This window comes from Argiope bruennichi, chromosome 3 (genome assembly GCF_947563725.1).
Source record: "Argiope bruennichi chromosome 3, qqArgBrue1.1, whole genome shotgun sequence".
Lineage (NCBI taxonomy): Eukaryota > Metazoa > Arthropoda > Arachnida > Araneae > Araneidae > Argiope > Argiope bruennichi.
The window spans coordinates 114,972,148-114,990,245 of NC_079153.1; the positions used below are offsets into that span (position 1 = coordinate 114,972,148).

Here is an 18,098-nt window from a genome sequence, read left to right on the forward strand (position 1 = left end):
CTATTATGAAGTTATATTTTTCTTGAAACATACAATGAAAAATGCATTAAAACACCAGCCTGAAGTATGAAAATTTGGACTAAATAAATTTACTTTTAATATGTTTGCAAATTTTATCAATAGAACTTTCTATGATGAGAAAGATATAAAAATATCAATTTTTTAACATTTACTTTATTAGAAAAGTGTATTCGTACAATTGCCTATCTTATTGCATGAGCATTAATAGAAGTATATATTTGAGGTAATTAACACTTGTTCTATGTTTTTGGAATATTCTATATATTTTCTAATATTCATACTATCTTAGATAAGGATGCTTAAAAATGTAGATTTAGTTGCTTTTCATAACATTTAAAAAATATTATGGTACAAAAATTATTTTTGCACCATTTTAATTTTTTTTTTTTTAATCCCTTTTAAAGAATACTATTTCCATCTAATTTTTCTTCCAGTTGTGGCAAATTTCTAAAAATATTTTTTGTGCATATTCTTTAAATGAATTTGATGAAATAATATCCAAATTGTAATTTTTTTTTTTTTTTTTCCCATATTAGAAGGTAAGGAATGATACTAAATACTATCTTAGAATGCATAAACAAATTTTATCATCTTTATATTAAAAAAATAAGAAGAACTAACCTTAGTGTAATATTATATTACAGAAACTTGAATTTTTTGAAATAGAGTAAGTTGGGCATTAACTAAGTTCCCATTTTTATACAAAGAATCTTAGAATTTGTTGAATATTTTTCATGAATATTAATCTAAGTCATTTAATTTTATTTATTTTTTATTTATTTATCTTATGCATTTCATTCGAAAAATCTTTTTAAAGGACTTCCATTGCAAATCTTAAATTATTATATACTTGTATTACTATAATTAAGAAAGGGTAAAAAATAGTTTAACTGCTATTTCACTAACATTCCGATTCCTCAAGAAAAAAAAAGGTTAAGAACATAAATAAATTAAAAATTTGAAAGGCATGTTAATTTTATTAAATTCTAAATAAAAGATTGTTTCTTTTTTGAGATTTTTCTAAACTGTCAATTCCTTCATATTTCTCACTGATAGCCTTTCCCAGTTCAATAGATTTTGTTACTAATGAAATATTTCTGGCTTGTCGAATAAATGTATTAGCCTTATATTCAATTTCAGCAATTTTCTTTTTTAAAAGAAATTTCTTTTCCATAAAGGGATCAGAGTCCAAGTCTCTTCATGACATTGGCAACTATATCTTTTGCTAGCCTACCACCCCCCCAATATATATATATATATATTGAACAGGTTGATGTTGTTAACATTCTTAATTTGTTAGTAGTCTTTACAGAATGGATTCCCCTACACTATTTTTATTGGTCATAGACTACATATTTGTGAAACAAATAGTTTTCATTTAAATTTCTCACTTTATTTTTTTTATTATTATAATTAATTCAGAATCCTCTTTCGACAGTTATCTGTTCACAAAAGAAAATGGAAATAACTTTTTACAATTTTTTTAAATTTATATTTCCTTTATTTCTTAAATAAAGGGAAAAAACTGATCTAGTCTTATTTTCCTGACATTAAAATTCTTGATATCAAATAATGATGATTTGATCAAGAAATATATAAACTATGAGAATAGTATCTATTGTTTTATCCTTTCTGATGAAAATATAGCACGGAACAGGTTTCTTTATTTCATACTTGTTTGCTGCTAAAACAACATTTCTTAATGATACAGAATTGATTATGCATTTCAATATTTTTAAAACAAGCTACTGATAATCATACTTGAAGAGCATTTAACTTTATGAGATATTTTTTTTTTTTTTTTTTAATGTTAAGTCTTGCAATAATTTGTTCTCACTTTGTCAACTGCAGAATATGATGCATTATTAGAAAAATTAAACTGGCATTAGCAATATGCAAAAGAAATAATTTCAAAACACATATGTATATACAATCGCAGTTTTACTAACTTATGTATATCAGATGCATAAAAAAAAAGGCAAAAGTGTATCATCACTTTGATTCATTCGAATAAATAATAAATTCTGCAACACTGTTAAAAACTAATTTGAGTAGTATTTTATTTAAACATAAAATTATACCTAAAAATAAAGGATTTTCTCCAGACTATCAATATTTCCCTAAACTGAGGTAACAAATCCAGAAGTACATGGAAAAGATTTGAGATCTGTTAAGCATTGAAAGAACAATACAATCAAACATAGTAAAATACCCCCTTCCTCCTCCTTTAGTCGAAAGAGCAAAAAATATGCAATGGGCAACACATAAGTACTTGTATAGGGACCTTAAAAGGACCAACAAAAATAAGAATTTTTATCAACATCATTTCAACCTCTAATTTTGATAGGCATAAAACTCGTACTTACTTGTATGTAAAGACTTAAATTATTTGTCATATATACATAAAAATGCAGATTTATATCCAATTTTATCTTTGTTTAGAATGGTACTTCAGAAGTTCATTTAATTTTGCTGTACTTTCAAATTAAGTTTAAAAGTATGTCTTGTACCAATATCTGCCTAACATGGGAAAATAAGCCATATTATTAACATAAATTCAGAATGAAATATTTTTATCATTCTGCAAAGCTTGCAGATTTTGTTTTAATAAATGACAAGGCCTATCATCTTGAAGAAGCTATCGTTATTTATAATGGCAGTTTTTAAGAAAAATGAAAGAGACAGCATGTATGGAAAATTTTCAGGTGATAGATAGTAGCATTTTCTACATCCTAATTCTCGTTACTGTAAGAAACATTTTCTTTTATTCAATAGTGTTGTCTGTACTCTAGTTTAAGTTTAACCATTTTTGTGTGTTTTTTCATTCTTACAAATGTTAAAATCCCTTATTTATGGTCTTTGAGATCTCTAGAAAATTAACAAATCAGCAAACAAATATTCAAATTCAAACAAACTTTTAATTTCTCAAACATTTTACAGAACACACATCATACACAACCATTTTATTTTACTTGTCAAATAATAAAGGGATAGAATCAATTTCTAATTATCCAAAATTCATTTACAATATGATGGATTTCACACATAATTCTTATTAAAATTTCATAAACTTAACTACATTCAACAATAAATATGTATTTCATTATTTGACACTAAGAAAATAATTTTCTGTACAATTTATCTTCTAATCTGTTCATACAAGTATGAAGAGATTTTATTATAATACCCTTCCTAATGGTTTATCTGATTGCATAAAGCTCTTATTTGGGCATTTTTAATACAGGTAACATTACACTTGATTCAAATTAAAGATTAAAATCTATTATACATCAAAACATTAATATCTATTTCAAAGTTAGAAGTATTAATTCTAAATTAACAATTCTTAAAATAGAGGATTGCTTTTATAAGGAACTTTCATAAATAATTTTTTTAAATAAATCACAATTTGTTTTAAACTTTAGGATTAGGAGAAACATGAAGTTATATTTTTAACTTTCAAAAACACTATTATATGTTAATAGAATACTTATTTGATTATAAACTTATCTGAATTTTCAATCATTATACATGATAAGCATGATATTTATTATAATTTAAAATGTTTAAATATTGTTCCAATTAATTATTTGTTAGTATGAATAATAGGAAGCATTTAAAAGTAACAGCAAGTTATATAGTTTAAAAAAAACAACTAAAAAATGCTTCATGAAATGTATATATCAAATACTTGCATCCAAGACATTCATAATCCAAATAACAAAAATTAAATAATTCAGTTAAATTTACATTAACAGTCAACACAAAAGATTGGTACTATGATGATATTAAGTACACTATAATTGGAATGTATGTTATTTATTGTGTAACCAATAGTTGCAACTTCCTCCAATAGATAGAAAATGCTATTTCTTTGTTATGAAAAAAAATTTGATCTATATAAATTCCATTTAGTAATCTTTCAGTGTTTGTTTTTTTTTAATTTACATAAGTAATATACTTATGAGTTATAAGTGTTACAAAGATTACTTTTAAAACTAATTATTAAAAGAAAGAAAACCAAAAAATTTTCTCAAGTATCAATTCAAACTGCCTTTATGATTCAATAAAACTGTTTATAGTAGCTCATCTAATAATAGTTATAAATGCAATAAGTTCCAATCAGCTGAATATAATATATTGTGTTGTTTCAACTCTAATTAAAGTATAATTTTGAATTTTCAAGCTCAGTTAAGAAAACATATTTTCAGAATATTTTTAATCAGCTGAAAACTGTAGATGTCATATAAACCAAACATTACCAAATAATAAATCTATATATACACAATAGTATTTTTCTTCTTTCAAAGAATTTAATGCTATTTATATAAAATTTTCTATAAAAAAAAAAGATTGTGTAGTCTTGCTAATTCTGGCACCGATCTAATTGGAATCAATATACTAAGTTGGCTCACTCAAAAATTCATGAAGTGTACTAAAATTAGACTGCAAATCAAAAGAGAACAAAATTATTTGATTAAATGACTAGTATAAAAGAGTGAATTAATGTGAATATTAACTGCTTATATGTCTAGCATACATTATCTAGAAATATGCTATTCTTGTTCTGTTGTGAATTAAAAATCCAAAAACAAGAATTGTAACTTTTGTCGAAAAAGAAATTTTTATACTTTTTTTAACAAATTAAAAGAAAATTATCAAATACATAACACAGAATTTGCCACATGATTATAAAAAAAGCTTAATGCGCAATGATTCAAGATCTGTAAAAAGAGTTTAAAAAAACAATGGATAAAAAAAATCATACCCAGTATGATATAAGAAATAACTGATTAAACAAAAGTATGCAAAATCAATGATTATGTAGTACTGAAACCAACTGTTTTGTCACCATCCATCACAAAGTAGAATAGATTGATAAAATATTGTGAAAGGAAGTCATATTTGAAACAGTTGTCTCAATTAAAAGATGCAACTATGAAATTTTAAGTTATTGCTGAAGGAGTTGGACGTAATTGGAAGGGAAAAGTCCTATTTGGCCTCTGCACTCTCCACGCCACCAACCTTCATCAATCTAGAGAAAAGAAAAAAAATATGAATTCATAAAACTAAGTAGCCTTTTGGGTAAGGTTGCTAAGTAAGCAGCATTTAAGGGATGATGATTTATACATGAATATTTCAAATGTAATAAATTAAAAGTTTAAGAAATTAGAAATAAATAGTGCAATTTTCATAAAACATTATATTTACCTTATAAAAATTATTGTATTTTTATGAGAAATAACTGTGATAAAGAAATTTCATAAAATAAGTAAAAAAATTGAAAGACCCCATTTTAGAAAACATTGAAGAAATAACCTTTATTGATTGAGGCAATATTAGAATTTGTGGGATTAATAGATTCAAAATATTGCATAAGCCTTACAATATTTTTATGTGGTTTAAATGGATACATTCAAAAATAGATATAAATACATACAACTTTTTAAAATGAATATAAATTAGGATTACTTTTCAAATTAAAGAAAATCAAATTTTAGATAAATTAGTGTTTTTTAAGATAAAGAAAATAAATGTGCTTACCATTTCAATATTAGTGATTATGTCATCTGGATCAAAAGATATTTCATCACTATCAGCTATCAAATAAAAATCACAATTTATTAAGAAAAGCAATAAGTACTTCTAATGCTTATTTATGATTTGAAAAGCAATATAGTTATAATAATTTTTAATGAAATTTTACAGAACATATCTAACTAAAATAATCTTGAATTAATCGTAAAAATAATTTCTAATATACTATTCAATACCCTTAACTATTCATCAATAAACTTTCAGTAACGGAAAAATTTATTTACATTCATTTTTTTTTTAATTTGTATAAATTTTAGAGTAAAAATAATTGAAAATTTTTTTTAATCACTGTATATTTAATTAGAAAAGGAATACTTATTATGATCCATCAAGAGATTTTGAATTGTTTCTTTGTTTGATAAAGAATTTTAATAAAAGCATTGCATTTCATGTCATATGAAGTGGCAAATGTAGATTTATTACACATAAGTTCTACTTTGACAATACTGGTTACTTCCAGCCAGTAACCAGTATTAAATAAATTGCAAAGTTTTAAAAGTTTCTTTTACAGACTTTTGAGGCCTGTAATTGTTTTTCAACTGTCAAATTCACTCTTTAAGCTGCCTTGAGGGTTTTTTTTCTTTTTCCTTTCAGTTTTTTTTTTTTAACATTTTTTTTTTTTTTTTTTAAATTTTCACTTAGTTCATTTTCTTCATTTCTTTCCTTTACACTCTTCACATTTGGCTTGTAAATAATTCACAGTAAAGAAAAATCAATTGTTTTGACATTTCAAAATTACTTATACCATCATTTGCTCGAATGCTATCCCAAACAATTCTCGTAATGAGTATATATTCTTTTGTATTCTCCCATAGACAATCTTTATTGATATGCTAAAATTCTATTGTAACTTTAATATTACCATGGGGAAGTATCATTTTTAACAATAATATATTATCATTGCAAGAATAGTGTTGTGGCTGGTTCGTGAGTGCTTTGAAAAAAATTAGGCAAATAGAAAACTTAACAAATTTATTTCAGATTCGTTCGAGTTACTCTTCTCAGTAACTCCTCCTCCTCCAAGAGCAAACACTCGAATGACATCACTCTTTTAATTACACCCGCGCTAGTGGTCTAGCGCCATCTATGAACGTTTATTTCCTAACGCTTCAAAATCCAATCACTACAAATAGGTCAAACCAAAATTATTGATCCTCTTTGTTCTTTGAAAAGTGAAAACCAATCTTTCCAAAAATTTCATTAAGTTGTTGTTAGTCACACCAGTTAGGCATCAGCTTATCGCTCTTCTTATCAAATGAAATTCCGAAAGGTCGTCACATCTTTGAAAGAAAGCTATCCTGGGTTGTTGTAATTATGATTGCTTTGGCAATATAAAGATTCAGATGCAAAGAAATGATTACACTCATATTTGCACAAAATACTTTCATCAGCAATTTGCCCTGATTTTTATTTATTTTTATAAATTTCCCTGACTTTTCCCTGATTTCCCGGGTTTATCACCATCCTGTAATAGTTATAGAAAAGATAGATTTGATAATGAATAATAAGATATTTCTTTTCCCAATTATACAATCAAATGTTGCACTTGAAATCTAATTTTATAACCTAATGATGAGTGTTAACTTAATAGGGAAAAATGTCTTAATTAAGAGTAATTACATATTAAGAAAAACGAAATCTGCAATACTAATTAAAATTAAACACCAAGTCAAGGTTATCCTAAGTTCAATTTTAACATAAACAAGACAGCAATGTTGTTTTTTTTTTTTTTTTTTTTTTCCCAAAACACATATGATTAACTTGACTTACTTGTATTATATTTGTAATTCCTTAATAGATGGAATTTTGTAATTGATTTTTCACTACCTTTATGTACTAAAATTTTGAATTTTATATTGATTTAAAATAAACTATTCACAATAAAAATACACTATTTCAGTATTTTCAAAACTTTATAATCAATTAACTGATTAATTAAATCTTAATTCCATACAATTGGTTTGGTGGTGAAGTTTTTTTAAAAAAATGACTTCAAGAGTACAAAATTTACAAATTTTTAATTTACAAAAAAAAAATATTTCCACTTTTTAATACACTAATAAAAGTGCTTTTAAAAAACTAGTTGTTCTTTTTTAAAAGAAAATACATTTAAATCAATAATGTTTCTGTTTTTACTGGTTTAAATATACATTCACTATATTACCTTATATTATTTAAAAAATACTTTTCTTTTTACCAAAAATAGTTTTTAATAAGAACTTAATATTTTAATTATTTTTCGTACTTTGATTACCATTTTTAAGGGAGGGGGATGATATGCTAGTGTACTAAATATCCACAGAAAAAAAATGTGATATTTATTAGATACGAGTTCTAAAATTAAAAAATTACTTTCAAGTATTTATTGTAAAGACAATTTGTATTTAATCAATTTCCTAGAAAATATCATTGAAAGCAATGTAAAATTTTACTTCAAAAAAAGAATTAATCCATATTTACCAGCTTGATAATCATATAGAGCAACTGCTGATACACCAGAGTTTTCAGGCACTTCATATAATTCTTCTTCCACTTGTTCTAGAGTTTCATATGCTAAATGTCATGAAAAGAAATTAAATACCTTAAAGAATGAAATTTTTATATAGTAATTCCTATATATTTATTTAATACACAGTACAATTATACATTATGCACATGGCATAATGTATAATGTGGATGTAAAGAGAATTAGTTGTAAAATTAATTTCCTTTTCAGTTCTAAATTATTAAATTTTTTATTTATTTATTTTGAAGGATGTAAAGAGAAGTAATTGAAACATTCATTCCCTTTTCAGTTCTAAATTATTATTATTTTTTTATTTATTTATTTATTTTGTAAAATGTAAAGTACCTCTTAATTTTACATTCAAATAAAAATATTTCTCATTTTGTCAGATTTTTTTTAAATACATTATTAGTACAAAACAATGTATATATTTTAAATTAAAATTAAAATCCCCCAATAAGAATAAAAACAATGCAATTATTAATTTAAAAACAATATCAGAGCAGATACATAATATTAAAATTGTACGACAATAAAATAGAATGATGTAGGTTTTTCAAAATATTAAAATGAAATCTTGATAATTAATGGGAAAAATAATTCTATTTTTGATTATTCATATGAAGTAATAAGCAAAATTAATAGTCTCTTCTTAACAAATACTCACTTATTTTGCTGTTTTTGTGGCCGCAAGAATATTTTAAACAAATAATTTGAGTAAGCAAATAGTTATATAGAATGAATGAATAGTTGTTCTTAAATGGTCAAAATAAATAAATGAAGCTAACCTGGTTCAGCATAACATTGAGGAGGTTTAAATAATTCTGATTCAGCATCTTCTGGGGAATCCAAGAAAGATACTTCTTCAACTTTTTTAATAGGTTGCTTTGTTTCAATGATAGGTTCATTCTAAAAGGAACATATTATTAAATAAAAAGGGATTTTCAATACTGTTTAGCATAATTACAAACAATGAAGTCTTTAATCATTTAGTAACCAGATAATATGACATTTTAGGTATGTGATTAATTGTACTCTAGAATATAAAGACAAGTAAATATTCCAACAGAAATATTTAAAATTGGATATTTTCTTTGTATAGCATAATTATATAAGGCTTTAGCTTATATTCTAAAAAATATAGAATATGCATTGCTACAAATGATGATTGTTTTTATGTCATTGAAGGTTTCAAAGAATAAATTTAGATGAATACAAATGTTAAAAAGCAAAAAAACTGAAGAGCCTCCTAAACATTTCTATCTTTTCTATAATTTCACTTTATATTTTTTGCATTTAAGATTTGAATATTCTATTTTACTGTTATATTTTCCAATAAAGAGCCCCCAACTTCTACCTATCAATTTATTCAGAAACATTTTAAATACATCTTTTTTCAAGCTGCTTTTCATGCTTCTTAAAATAAGTTTCAAGATAAGTAAGCATTTCATTATAAAAAAAAAATTATGATATTAATAATATTAATAAGTTGCTAAGATTAGTAAAAAAGAATTAATATAAGCCATTGCAGAAAAAAAAAATTACTTCAAATTCAGGTGGTGGCTGAGGAGGTGTGTATTGAAATGTCTGTTCAGGTGATGCATTCTTTGCAGTTGTTGCAGCCTGCAGCAGAGGAGTAGGAACACCTACAGATGAAGTGCGAACCGTAGGAGCTACTGTTGGTTCCTTCGGTTCCTCAAAATCATCTTGATCTTCTTGTAGGCTTAACTTCCTTTGCCTCTCCTAAAAAAATTAATACATAGATATATATATTAAAAATATGCTAACATAATTTCCCTTTTCATTGATAAATCATTACTTATTTATAATAAGTTGTAAAAATTATTGCAAATAAATAGAACCCATCTTTTTTACAAGAAGAAAATATAAATTAAAATATATGCATGGTGCATATTTAAAATACCTCTTCAGCTTTCTTTGCAATCTCTTTCTCTTTTTGTTCTCGTGCAATTCTCTTGGCTCGCTCTTCTTCAGCTCGCTTGCGAGCTTCCTCTTCTTCAGCTTTGGCCATATTTTCAAAACGAGCCCTTAAGCTGCTAGCTTTAGTAGAACCAACTACGAGATGAAAAGCACATTAAGTTTTGGAACAAATTAATACAGGATAATTACAAAATTACTAATTACAAGAAAGAACAGGCAAATATTTAATTTTTCATTTTAATACATTCTGCTCGGACCAGTTGATAAAGCACAAAACTATTTATGAAATATAGCAAGGAAAAAAGACTTAATTTCTTCATAGCATATGTCAAAATGATTCTGAATAAAAAGAAAACTTTATTTGTTTCAGAGTAATAAGTATTTCAAGAAAAATATGAAACGAACAATCAGCAAACTGGATAAACATTCTATATTGATTTTACCAATTTAAGAATTTGAGATGCTTATGGTTTTGAGGGTAGAGTCCGAGACTGTTCCAAGTACACCCCACAGAACTTGTTTAAACAAATTCACTGTTGATTATGTCTGAAACTGTATTGTCACTGCAGCAAACTAAGCCTCATAACAATTAGATACTTCAGTGCATTTGTAATAAAGATACTGAACATCATAACTATCATAAAGAAAAATTAAAATATTTCCCCTTTTCATAAAAACTTAATTATTTTCATACGCATAATATCATTTATGATGTAGCAAGTATATGTATGTAATATTTCAACATATCTACAGCGTATGGTTATGTATAGCAAATTTATAAAATAAAACAACTTATTTTCAAGACCTTGGAAAATAGAAAATAAAATGCATAATCAAATTAGTAAATAATCAAATATAATAAGAATAGCTAGAAAGCAATGAATAAAAAGTAATACTTCCTGTACTCATGGATAAGTCCTTAGAATTATACAGATCAATGAATAAAAACATTTTACAACTGTAATCTTAAATTATATAATTAAGAAGACAAAAATTATTACTTGATTCAGACCGTGTTTTCTGATAGCTTGATTGGGGTTTTTCCACTTCAGAAAAGGAATGAGCTGACTAAAATAAGTTAATTCAATATTTAATATTCATAACTTGATAAAAAAATTAAAAGTAAATTAATATAATTATTTACTATACAAAGAATCACTTTTCTAATTTTTTTATAATTTAAAATTATATATCATATTAAATTTAATAAAAGTCTTTCTTTGATTATGATTTTTTTAATTAATAGAAATATGACTTCTCAGTAATATTGCTTTTAAAAGATCAGTTATTTTTTCAATTAAAACAATTCAATGAATATAATAAATGTTATATTCATACAAAGAAAGACACATATGCATCTAAAACTATATTATGTAATACAATATATTTCATGCAAATCTATAAATTTTCAAATAAAGAAGTCTATACTTTTCTACGGGATTTTTAAATATGTATAAAATTTCATTTTTTTTATACAATTTATTGCTCTAATTCAAATAAGACATTTCTGAAGTTTTTTTTTTTTTTTAAATTTTATTAATACTGTTAAATAAATAAATTTTCAGCTAATTTCTCATGATGCAAATTATTATGAACAAAAGTAAATTATAAATTATATAATAAAAAAATATTAAGATAATATGCAAGAAATAATTTCACAAAGGAAATTCATTTCCTAATTTGTAATAACTTATCTGAAATTCACACACACACACACACACATTTGTCATCATTTGTCTTTGCATCTTCAGTTTAAAAATTGGAAATCAAATGATTTACTTTGTATAATTTACTATTTGATCATCGGAAATTTTTAAAAAAGTTTATCATTGATTGCAAAAAATTTAGAAGAAAAGCAAAGATTTAAAGATTTTGATAATAAAACCATGCTAGAGAAAAATGGCTTACTAATTGACACTAAAATACAATTAGAACCTAAAATCTAGTTGTATTGTAATAAAACATGAGATATCCAAAATGAAATTTAAACAAACATTATTTTTATAGACAAAATAAACACTTTGCATTTTCTTGAAAACTTCTCAGATTATCAACAATTTTGCATGATTATTCAACGAAAGTAAATAGTTTTACACTGAAAAAAAAAATGAGTCGGAGTAAAAAATATAATTTTGTAGATAATCTTTCTGATAATATGAGATAATCAATAGCATATAAGAACAGTTATAATGTTTTATCAAAAAGAAAAAAAAGAGAGTTTCAGATAGCAGCAAAACAAAGTTTAAAGTCAAATAAAAAAAAAACTGTTCATGAAACATGAGATGTATAGATGGAATTAAATCTGCAAATTACCTACCCTTGTATTTAAACATCATAAAAAGTTGTTTTTTTTTAATTATGATATTATACATATTACTTGATATGTTTACAGGTGATGGAAATTTAACAAATAGAGAATAATGAAATGCACAAAAAACAGAAATTGCTGTAAGCTTACAGCAATAATGCTCAATAGCACAACAGAAATTTATTTATGTTACCCCTCTTTCTCTGATTCATGAACTATTCCAATAAATTTCAATTTGATATAAATAATTATATGACTGATTCAGATGCTTTAAATTAATTTTGAAAACACTAGTATTGCTAGCAATGTGTCACATAACCACATTAATAAATAGAAAAAATCATTATATGTCTTATTGTTCACAAAACATGTTATGCGACAAAACTTTATAATAAACAAGACTGAAAATTTGTTAAAAATAAAAGGCAAACATATTTAAGTGTTTTCAATTACTCAACAAAAAAAAAATTTACCAATTAAATTTCTTTTTCATGGAGAATTTATTTTTCATTCATATCAGATAAACTTAATGTCATTAATATTAGTAATTATGTATTAACAAAATGGAAACAAATTAACTTGCTTTGTCTTGCCTATCTCTTTCAACTCCAAATTTACCACCAAAACCTTTTTTCATATCTGTCTGAGAGGGATGAGCTTCTACTTTTGTGACTTCTTCCCATCCAAGAGCAGATTTATCTCTGCGATCTTCCTGGACACCATACTTGCCACCAAATCCTTTAGCATAATCTAAACAAAAAATTAAATTATTATTATAACAAGTTTAAATTTCAAATAAATAAACCATTTTTTTAATGAAATAAATCATTAAAGATTCTATAACAAAAGTCTAATAATGTCAATGGAACTGAAAGTATCTGTATTTTATTAACAACTATGCAAAAAAAGAAAATTCTGGCTTGTTAATTAAGCACAAGTCTTCATACACAGCAGATAGAAGGAATCAAAAAATAAAACATCCATTGTTATCTAAAATTACTTACTTTTTAAACAGCTCTTCTGTTTTAAATGTAAATTTTAAAAAAAACTTTCAAAATATAAAAAGAAAAAATCAAAAATGTGACAAATGTGGTATTAAATCTCTCGATTCCACTCACATTTTAAAACATTTACTTTTGACATATGTACTATCATTTTACAGTATTTTATTGAAATTTTCACTTAAAGACAATAAAAAATTCTTAGAAGTTACAGGCTTACGATACAAATTTCTAGAAAACTGAAAATTACCATAAAATGCATACTGTTTTACAGGAGAAAGAAAAGGACAGTAAGATTTTCATACAAATAAAACATACAGCAACAAAAAAATGACAAAAAAAAAATTATTTCAAAAAATGTGATGAATTTTGCATTTTAAATATTCTTTGTCTGAAAAACATATTTTGGGAATTATGTCTGTTTGTTATTCGTTCTGTAAGCACAATAACTCAAAAACACAGATAGTTAGAAGGAAAGAATTCAGTATGTAGTCTTAACACAAATTTTAAGATGTCAATTAAATTTTAGATTAAACCTTTCTCTCTGTCTGTCTGTATGCAAACAATTAAATGAATAAAATTTGATAAATAGATTTATCATTTGAACATTAGATATGTATTAAATGTTGAAGCTAATTTGTCAAAAAAGTGACCATTTGCAGTTATGTAGACTATAAATATATGAACATGACTTTAAAAACATAATGACTTAAATAAAAAAGACTGAACAGTCCTTGAGACTAAAATTGTGGACATGCTTCACATTTTGGATACAACTGTTAAATTGTATTGTTATATGCAAATACTGAAATGGGGTTTGTTTATTTTAAAGAGAACTTTGGTGGTGAATTCTTCAAGGTTTCTCCTCAATACATTTAAAGATAGAGAGGATTGTAGAAGGAGAACTGAAAAGAAGATACAATATTGTTTAAGTATGTGAGAAAGTGGAGGGAAGAACACTCTTGACGGCTTTCATTTCTTAACAAAAATAATTATACTATTACAGCACAAGTCTAGTAGAAATATGTTAGTAATGTTTAAAACTTTTAATTTTCTTACTTGCCTCAAATTTACAATTTGCATCTCAGAAGAAAAACCCTGTCTTATAAAGGTACATAATGAATGTAATAGAAAACTTGGAAATTGAATATAATAAAAATATTTTTTATTTTGGGAAAATCAATAAATGATTTTCATAAGTAAACACTTCATTATTAGATGATTTTTAAAAATTTGCCTTAAAACTATGTTATTCATTATAAAATTGAATGCCAAAACATGTCTATTAAATATAAAAAATTAAAAAAAAAGATTTTTTTTTTTTTTTTTGAGGATGTAATTATTATTAGAATAGTCCAACTTGGAAAATGATCTTGCAGAAGAGCACTAATATTCATTACTTGCACATGTTAATATCAAACAGTATAACATTTCAAAGTATAGCTATTAAGCCAAATACAATTATATTACAGGCAAGTTAAATCATGAAACAATTTATTACTAGAATAAGAAACAATTTATTACTATAATGAGACGTTTTTTGAATGAATTGTTCAAATTGAAACAATGTTTGTTTATATAAATAATGTAGCACAATACTTTGATGAGGATTAATAACATTCATTTGCATATATAACTTTTTTCAAGTTCAGTAATGTGTCAAAAATATTGAAATAATTTCCCTTTGATAGAAGAATAGCAAATATTAAATTAATAAATTTGTCAATTATTTAAAAAATATTTTAATGTAATCTTTTTACTAAAAGAAGTTTTTAAAAAATTAAAAACATGGCATTATAAACTTAAAACTGGATAGTGAAAGAAATTATAAAGGGTTAAAAGAGTAATGGCAACACAATGGCATTATAACACAAATTATTAAGAATATTTCCCATCATTTTCATTCATAAATATTATTTTCTAATTGTAATATTTTTAAAATAACAAATCTATACTTACAAAACATAAATATTTCACTTACATGTTAGTAAACACATATATGATTACACTGTATGACCAAACAAAACACAAATATTAATAATTATTAAAAAGGATGGCAATTTGACTAGATTTCTTCTTTTTTTTTTTTTAATCTATTAAGTTAGAGGAAGGGTAAAAAATGGATGCTTTATTTACATATTTCTCCCTATTTCAGTCAAAATGCAAAAAACTAATGGCAAACAGTTTATCTGCAAATAAAAGCCATGCAAAATGTTATTTGGGTGTTAAGAACCAAGGCAAAAGCCAAGCAACATGGTTACTCAAAACTGTCAGATAAGTCAGTACATCTAAAAAAACTGACCAATCTGGGATTCATGTTTAGGAACTTTTTCTTGATGTTGCCACCCAACAGCACACTTGTCTTGGCGGTCAGTCTGAATACCAAATTTTCCACCAAATCCTAAAGTATAATCTGCGAAGTACAATCGTAAATAATTAAGAATCTGAAATAAAAACCATGACAATAACTCGCACAGATATTATTTTTAAAAGAGACATTTTAAACTGTAAGCCACAATACTTTTAATTTTTCTAATATGATGCAACATACCTTTTTACATCAATCATCAGATAAAGATGGTAGAAAGATTTTACAGGAAATAGTTTATATATATATAAATGTATGTCAAATTTTGAAAGTAATATTCCATGCTTTGATAACATGAGAATAATGCTGCAAATAATGAATTGTTATCAAACAGTGTATTAAATGGTCTTATCATTTTATTGAAATCAATTCATGCCAAAAAAGTCAAAAAGTTGAATTCGCATTTCAATAACGGAATTGCAACACATTTCTTAAGTAAGAAGTGTTATTACAATCATACCAAATTATATTTCTATTTTAATATGAGAATTTCTAATATAGAAACTTTTATCCACAATAAAAATTTCAATCTTACTATGTTTTATAAATATCTGGCATATGAAAATATTTTAATATTTATGAAAAAAAATTGCAAAAAATTTGAAACAGTTTCTAGAAGAGAAGGGAGGGTATTGCCACAAATACAGATTTTATAAGGAAATAGCACTGGTATATTATTACCAAAATAACCAATGCAGTTTAATGAGATCAACCAATGTTGTTTAATAGCAAATGATAATAATAATTACCATTTCCAAAAAAAAAAAGACTAATGATTAGTTAAAATTCATTTATTAAATACAAACCACAATAGCTAAGGTCATATAGTTATTTTAACTTAAAAACAAGATTGTAGCCATGATCCCTCATGTCTTTACAAAGATATAGGCATAATTATTTCTATAGACAACTAGATTAAATTGAATATAAAAATAAATTATTGATGTCCATGAAAAAATTCGAATTGCTACATTTAAGCAAATATATATTCCATTTAAAATTTTTTCAAAAAAATTCATTAAAATAACCAAATAAGGCATGCTTTGCAGTATTTACCTTCCAATTTTCAAGTAAGCAGTTTTGCAGAACTATATTTCATTTAGCCAATAATTATATTTATTCCATAAGTAAATCTGATACATGGAATTATACTAATAAAAGATCATTTAAATAAACAAATAGAACAAACAAATTTATTGTTCGCCAACAGATTCTAAAACCCTCTGCGCTTTTGTGCATGCATTAGGATGGGTTTAATTTGGCAAAATAGGGGTGAAAGAAAAGAGGATAGAAGGAGATGTTTACATTTAACAATAAAGTAAATTCCGGAAATGCCGCACATCCTTCCATATGTCACCCCTTAGTGAGATAGAACCATTGGTAAGTGGTCGTCTCAGAATACTAAAACGAACAGTACCATCAATGTGTATTTTTTTATGCAAACAATTTTATTAACATTGTATATTAATTTTTTTGAATAAATGATTAAATTTAGAATGATCAGACTACAATTTTAAAAGCAAAATAAAAAATGTTCCCTAAATTTCCTAGAGCATTAAAAAAATGCCTCATATTTAAGATGGTAAAAAATTTCCCATAAATCTTTTCAATAAATAAAGCATTTTTAAATGCACATATCTTCCTTTTAAAATCCTCTGAGGAGCAGTGAAATAGTACATAACCCAACTTTATTAATATTTTTTATTGCTGATTTTAGTCATTTTACTGCAAAAATTATTTTCATGGATATCCGATTTCTTATATTTTTTTTAAATTAAAGCATAATTAAAAAACATTTAGAATTTCTTATAAACAATTTTAAATCTGTGCCTTTTCTGGCGATGAAATTCTTTTTCATTTGTAATAAAAGTATATGGCTATTGGAGTAAATATTTAATGAAGAAAAACAATCAAAAATTCGATGAATATTTTAAAAGCAAATTCAGATATTAAAAATGTGATTCCCTTCCCAATTATTACACTTTAAAAAAAATACACTTGGAAAGATGTATCACTAAAAAATTTTTTCTTTAAATCTGTGATGCATTTAAGATTTGCCTCTGGTAAAGAGCAAGCAGCATGGAAATTTGTAAGTCAATTACTTTTAGTTTTGCTTAAGTGATATCAGCTTTTTAAATAAATTTATTTTCATAAGCTATTTTAAATGGATTTATAAAATTTACAATTAAAAAATATTTTAAAATGAATATATATTTAAAAATTCTAGTACATCAAAATTAATATATATTTTATAGCAGTTGAAAAAAAAAATATTAAAGCAGTTCTTCAAAAGTATAAACACATTCTTAAAGAAATGCTATACCTTAATTTATTTTAAGAGGAACAGCTGAAATA

General features: G+C 24.7%; 1 protein-coding gene across 2 annotated transcripts in view; it reads right to left on the bottom strand.

Moving 5' to 3' along the window:
* Window positions 1-2,931: 2,931 nt before the first annotated feature.
* LOC129963229 (src substrate cortactin-like) overlaps window positions 2,932-18,098 on the bottom strand; it is a 43,125-nt gene continuing 27,958 nt past the window's right edge. Inside the window, exons 9-17 of one of the 2 annotated variants that reach the window (XM_056077428.1) lie at window positions 15,678-15,788; window positions 12,958-13,124; window positions 11,068-11,134; window positions 10,050-10,201; window positions 9,671-9,868; window positions 8,914-9,034; window positions 8,080-8,172; window positions 5,566-5,621; window positions 2,932-5,056 (exon numbers count right to left, since the gene is read on the bottom strand). In XM_056077428.1, the coding sequence (XP_055933403.1) occupies window positions 4,973-5,056; window positions 5,566-5,621; window positions 8,080-8,172; window positions 8,914-9,034; window positions 9,671-9,868; window positions 10,050-10,201; window positions 11,068-11,134; window positions 12,958-13,124; window positions 15,678-15,788 (1,049 nt within the window). In that variant the 3' untranslated portion in view covers window positions 2,932-4,972. The remainder of the gene's footprint in view (window positions 5,057-5,565; window positions 5,622-8,079; window positions 8,173-8,913; window positions 9,035-9,670; window positions 9,869-10,049; window positions 10,202-11,067; window positions 11,135-12,957; window positions 13,125-15,677; window positions 15,789-18,098) is intronic. The other variant, XM_056077429.1, reaches the window with a different exon arrangement.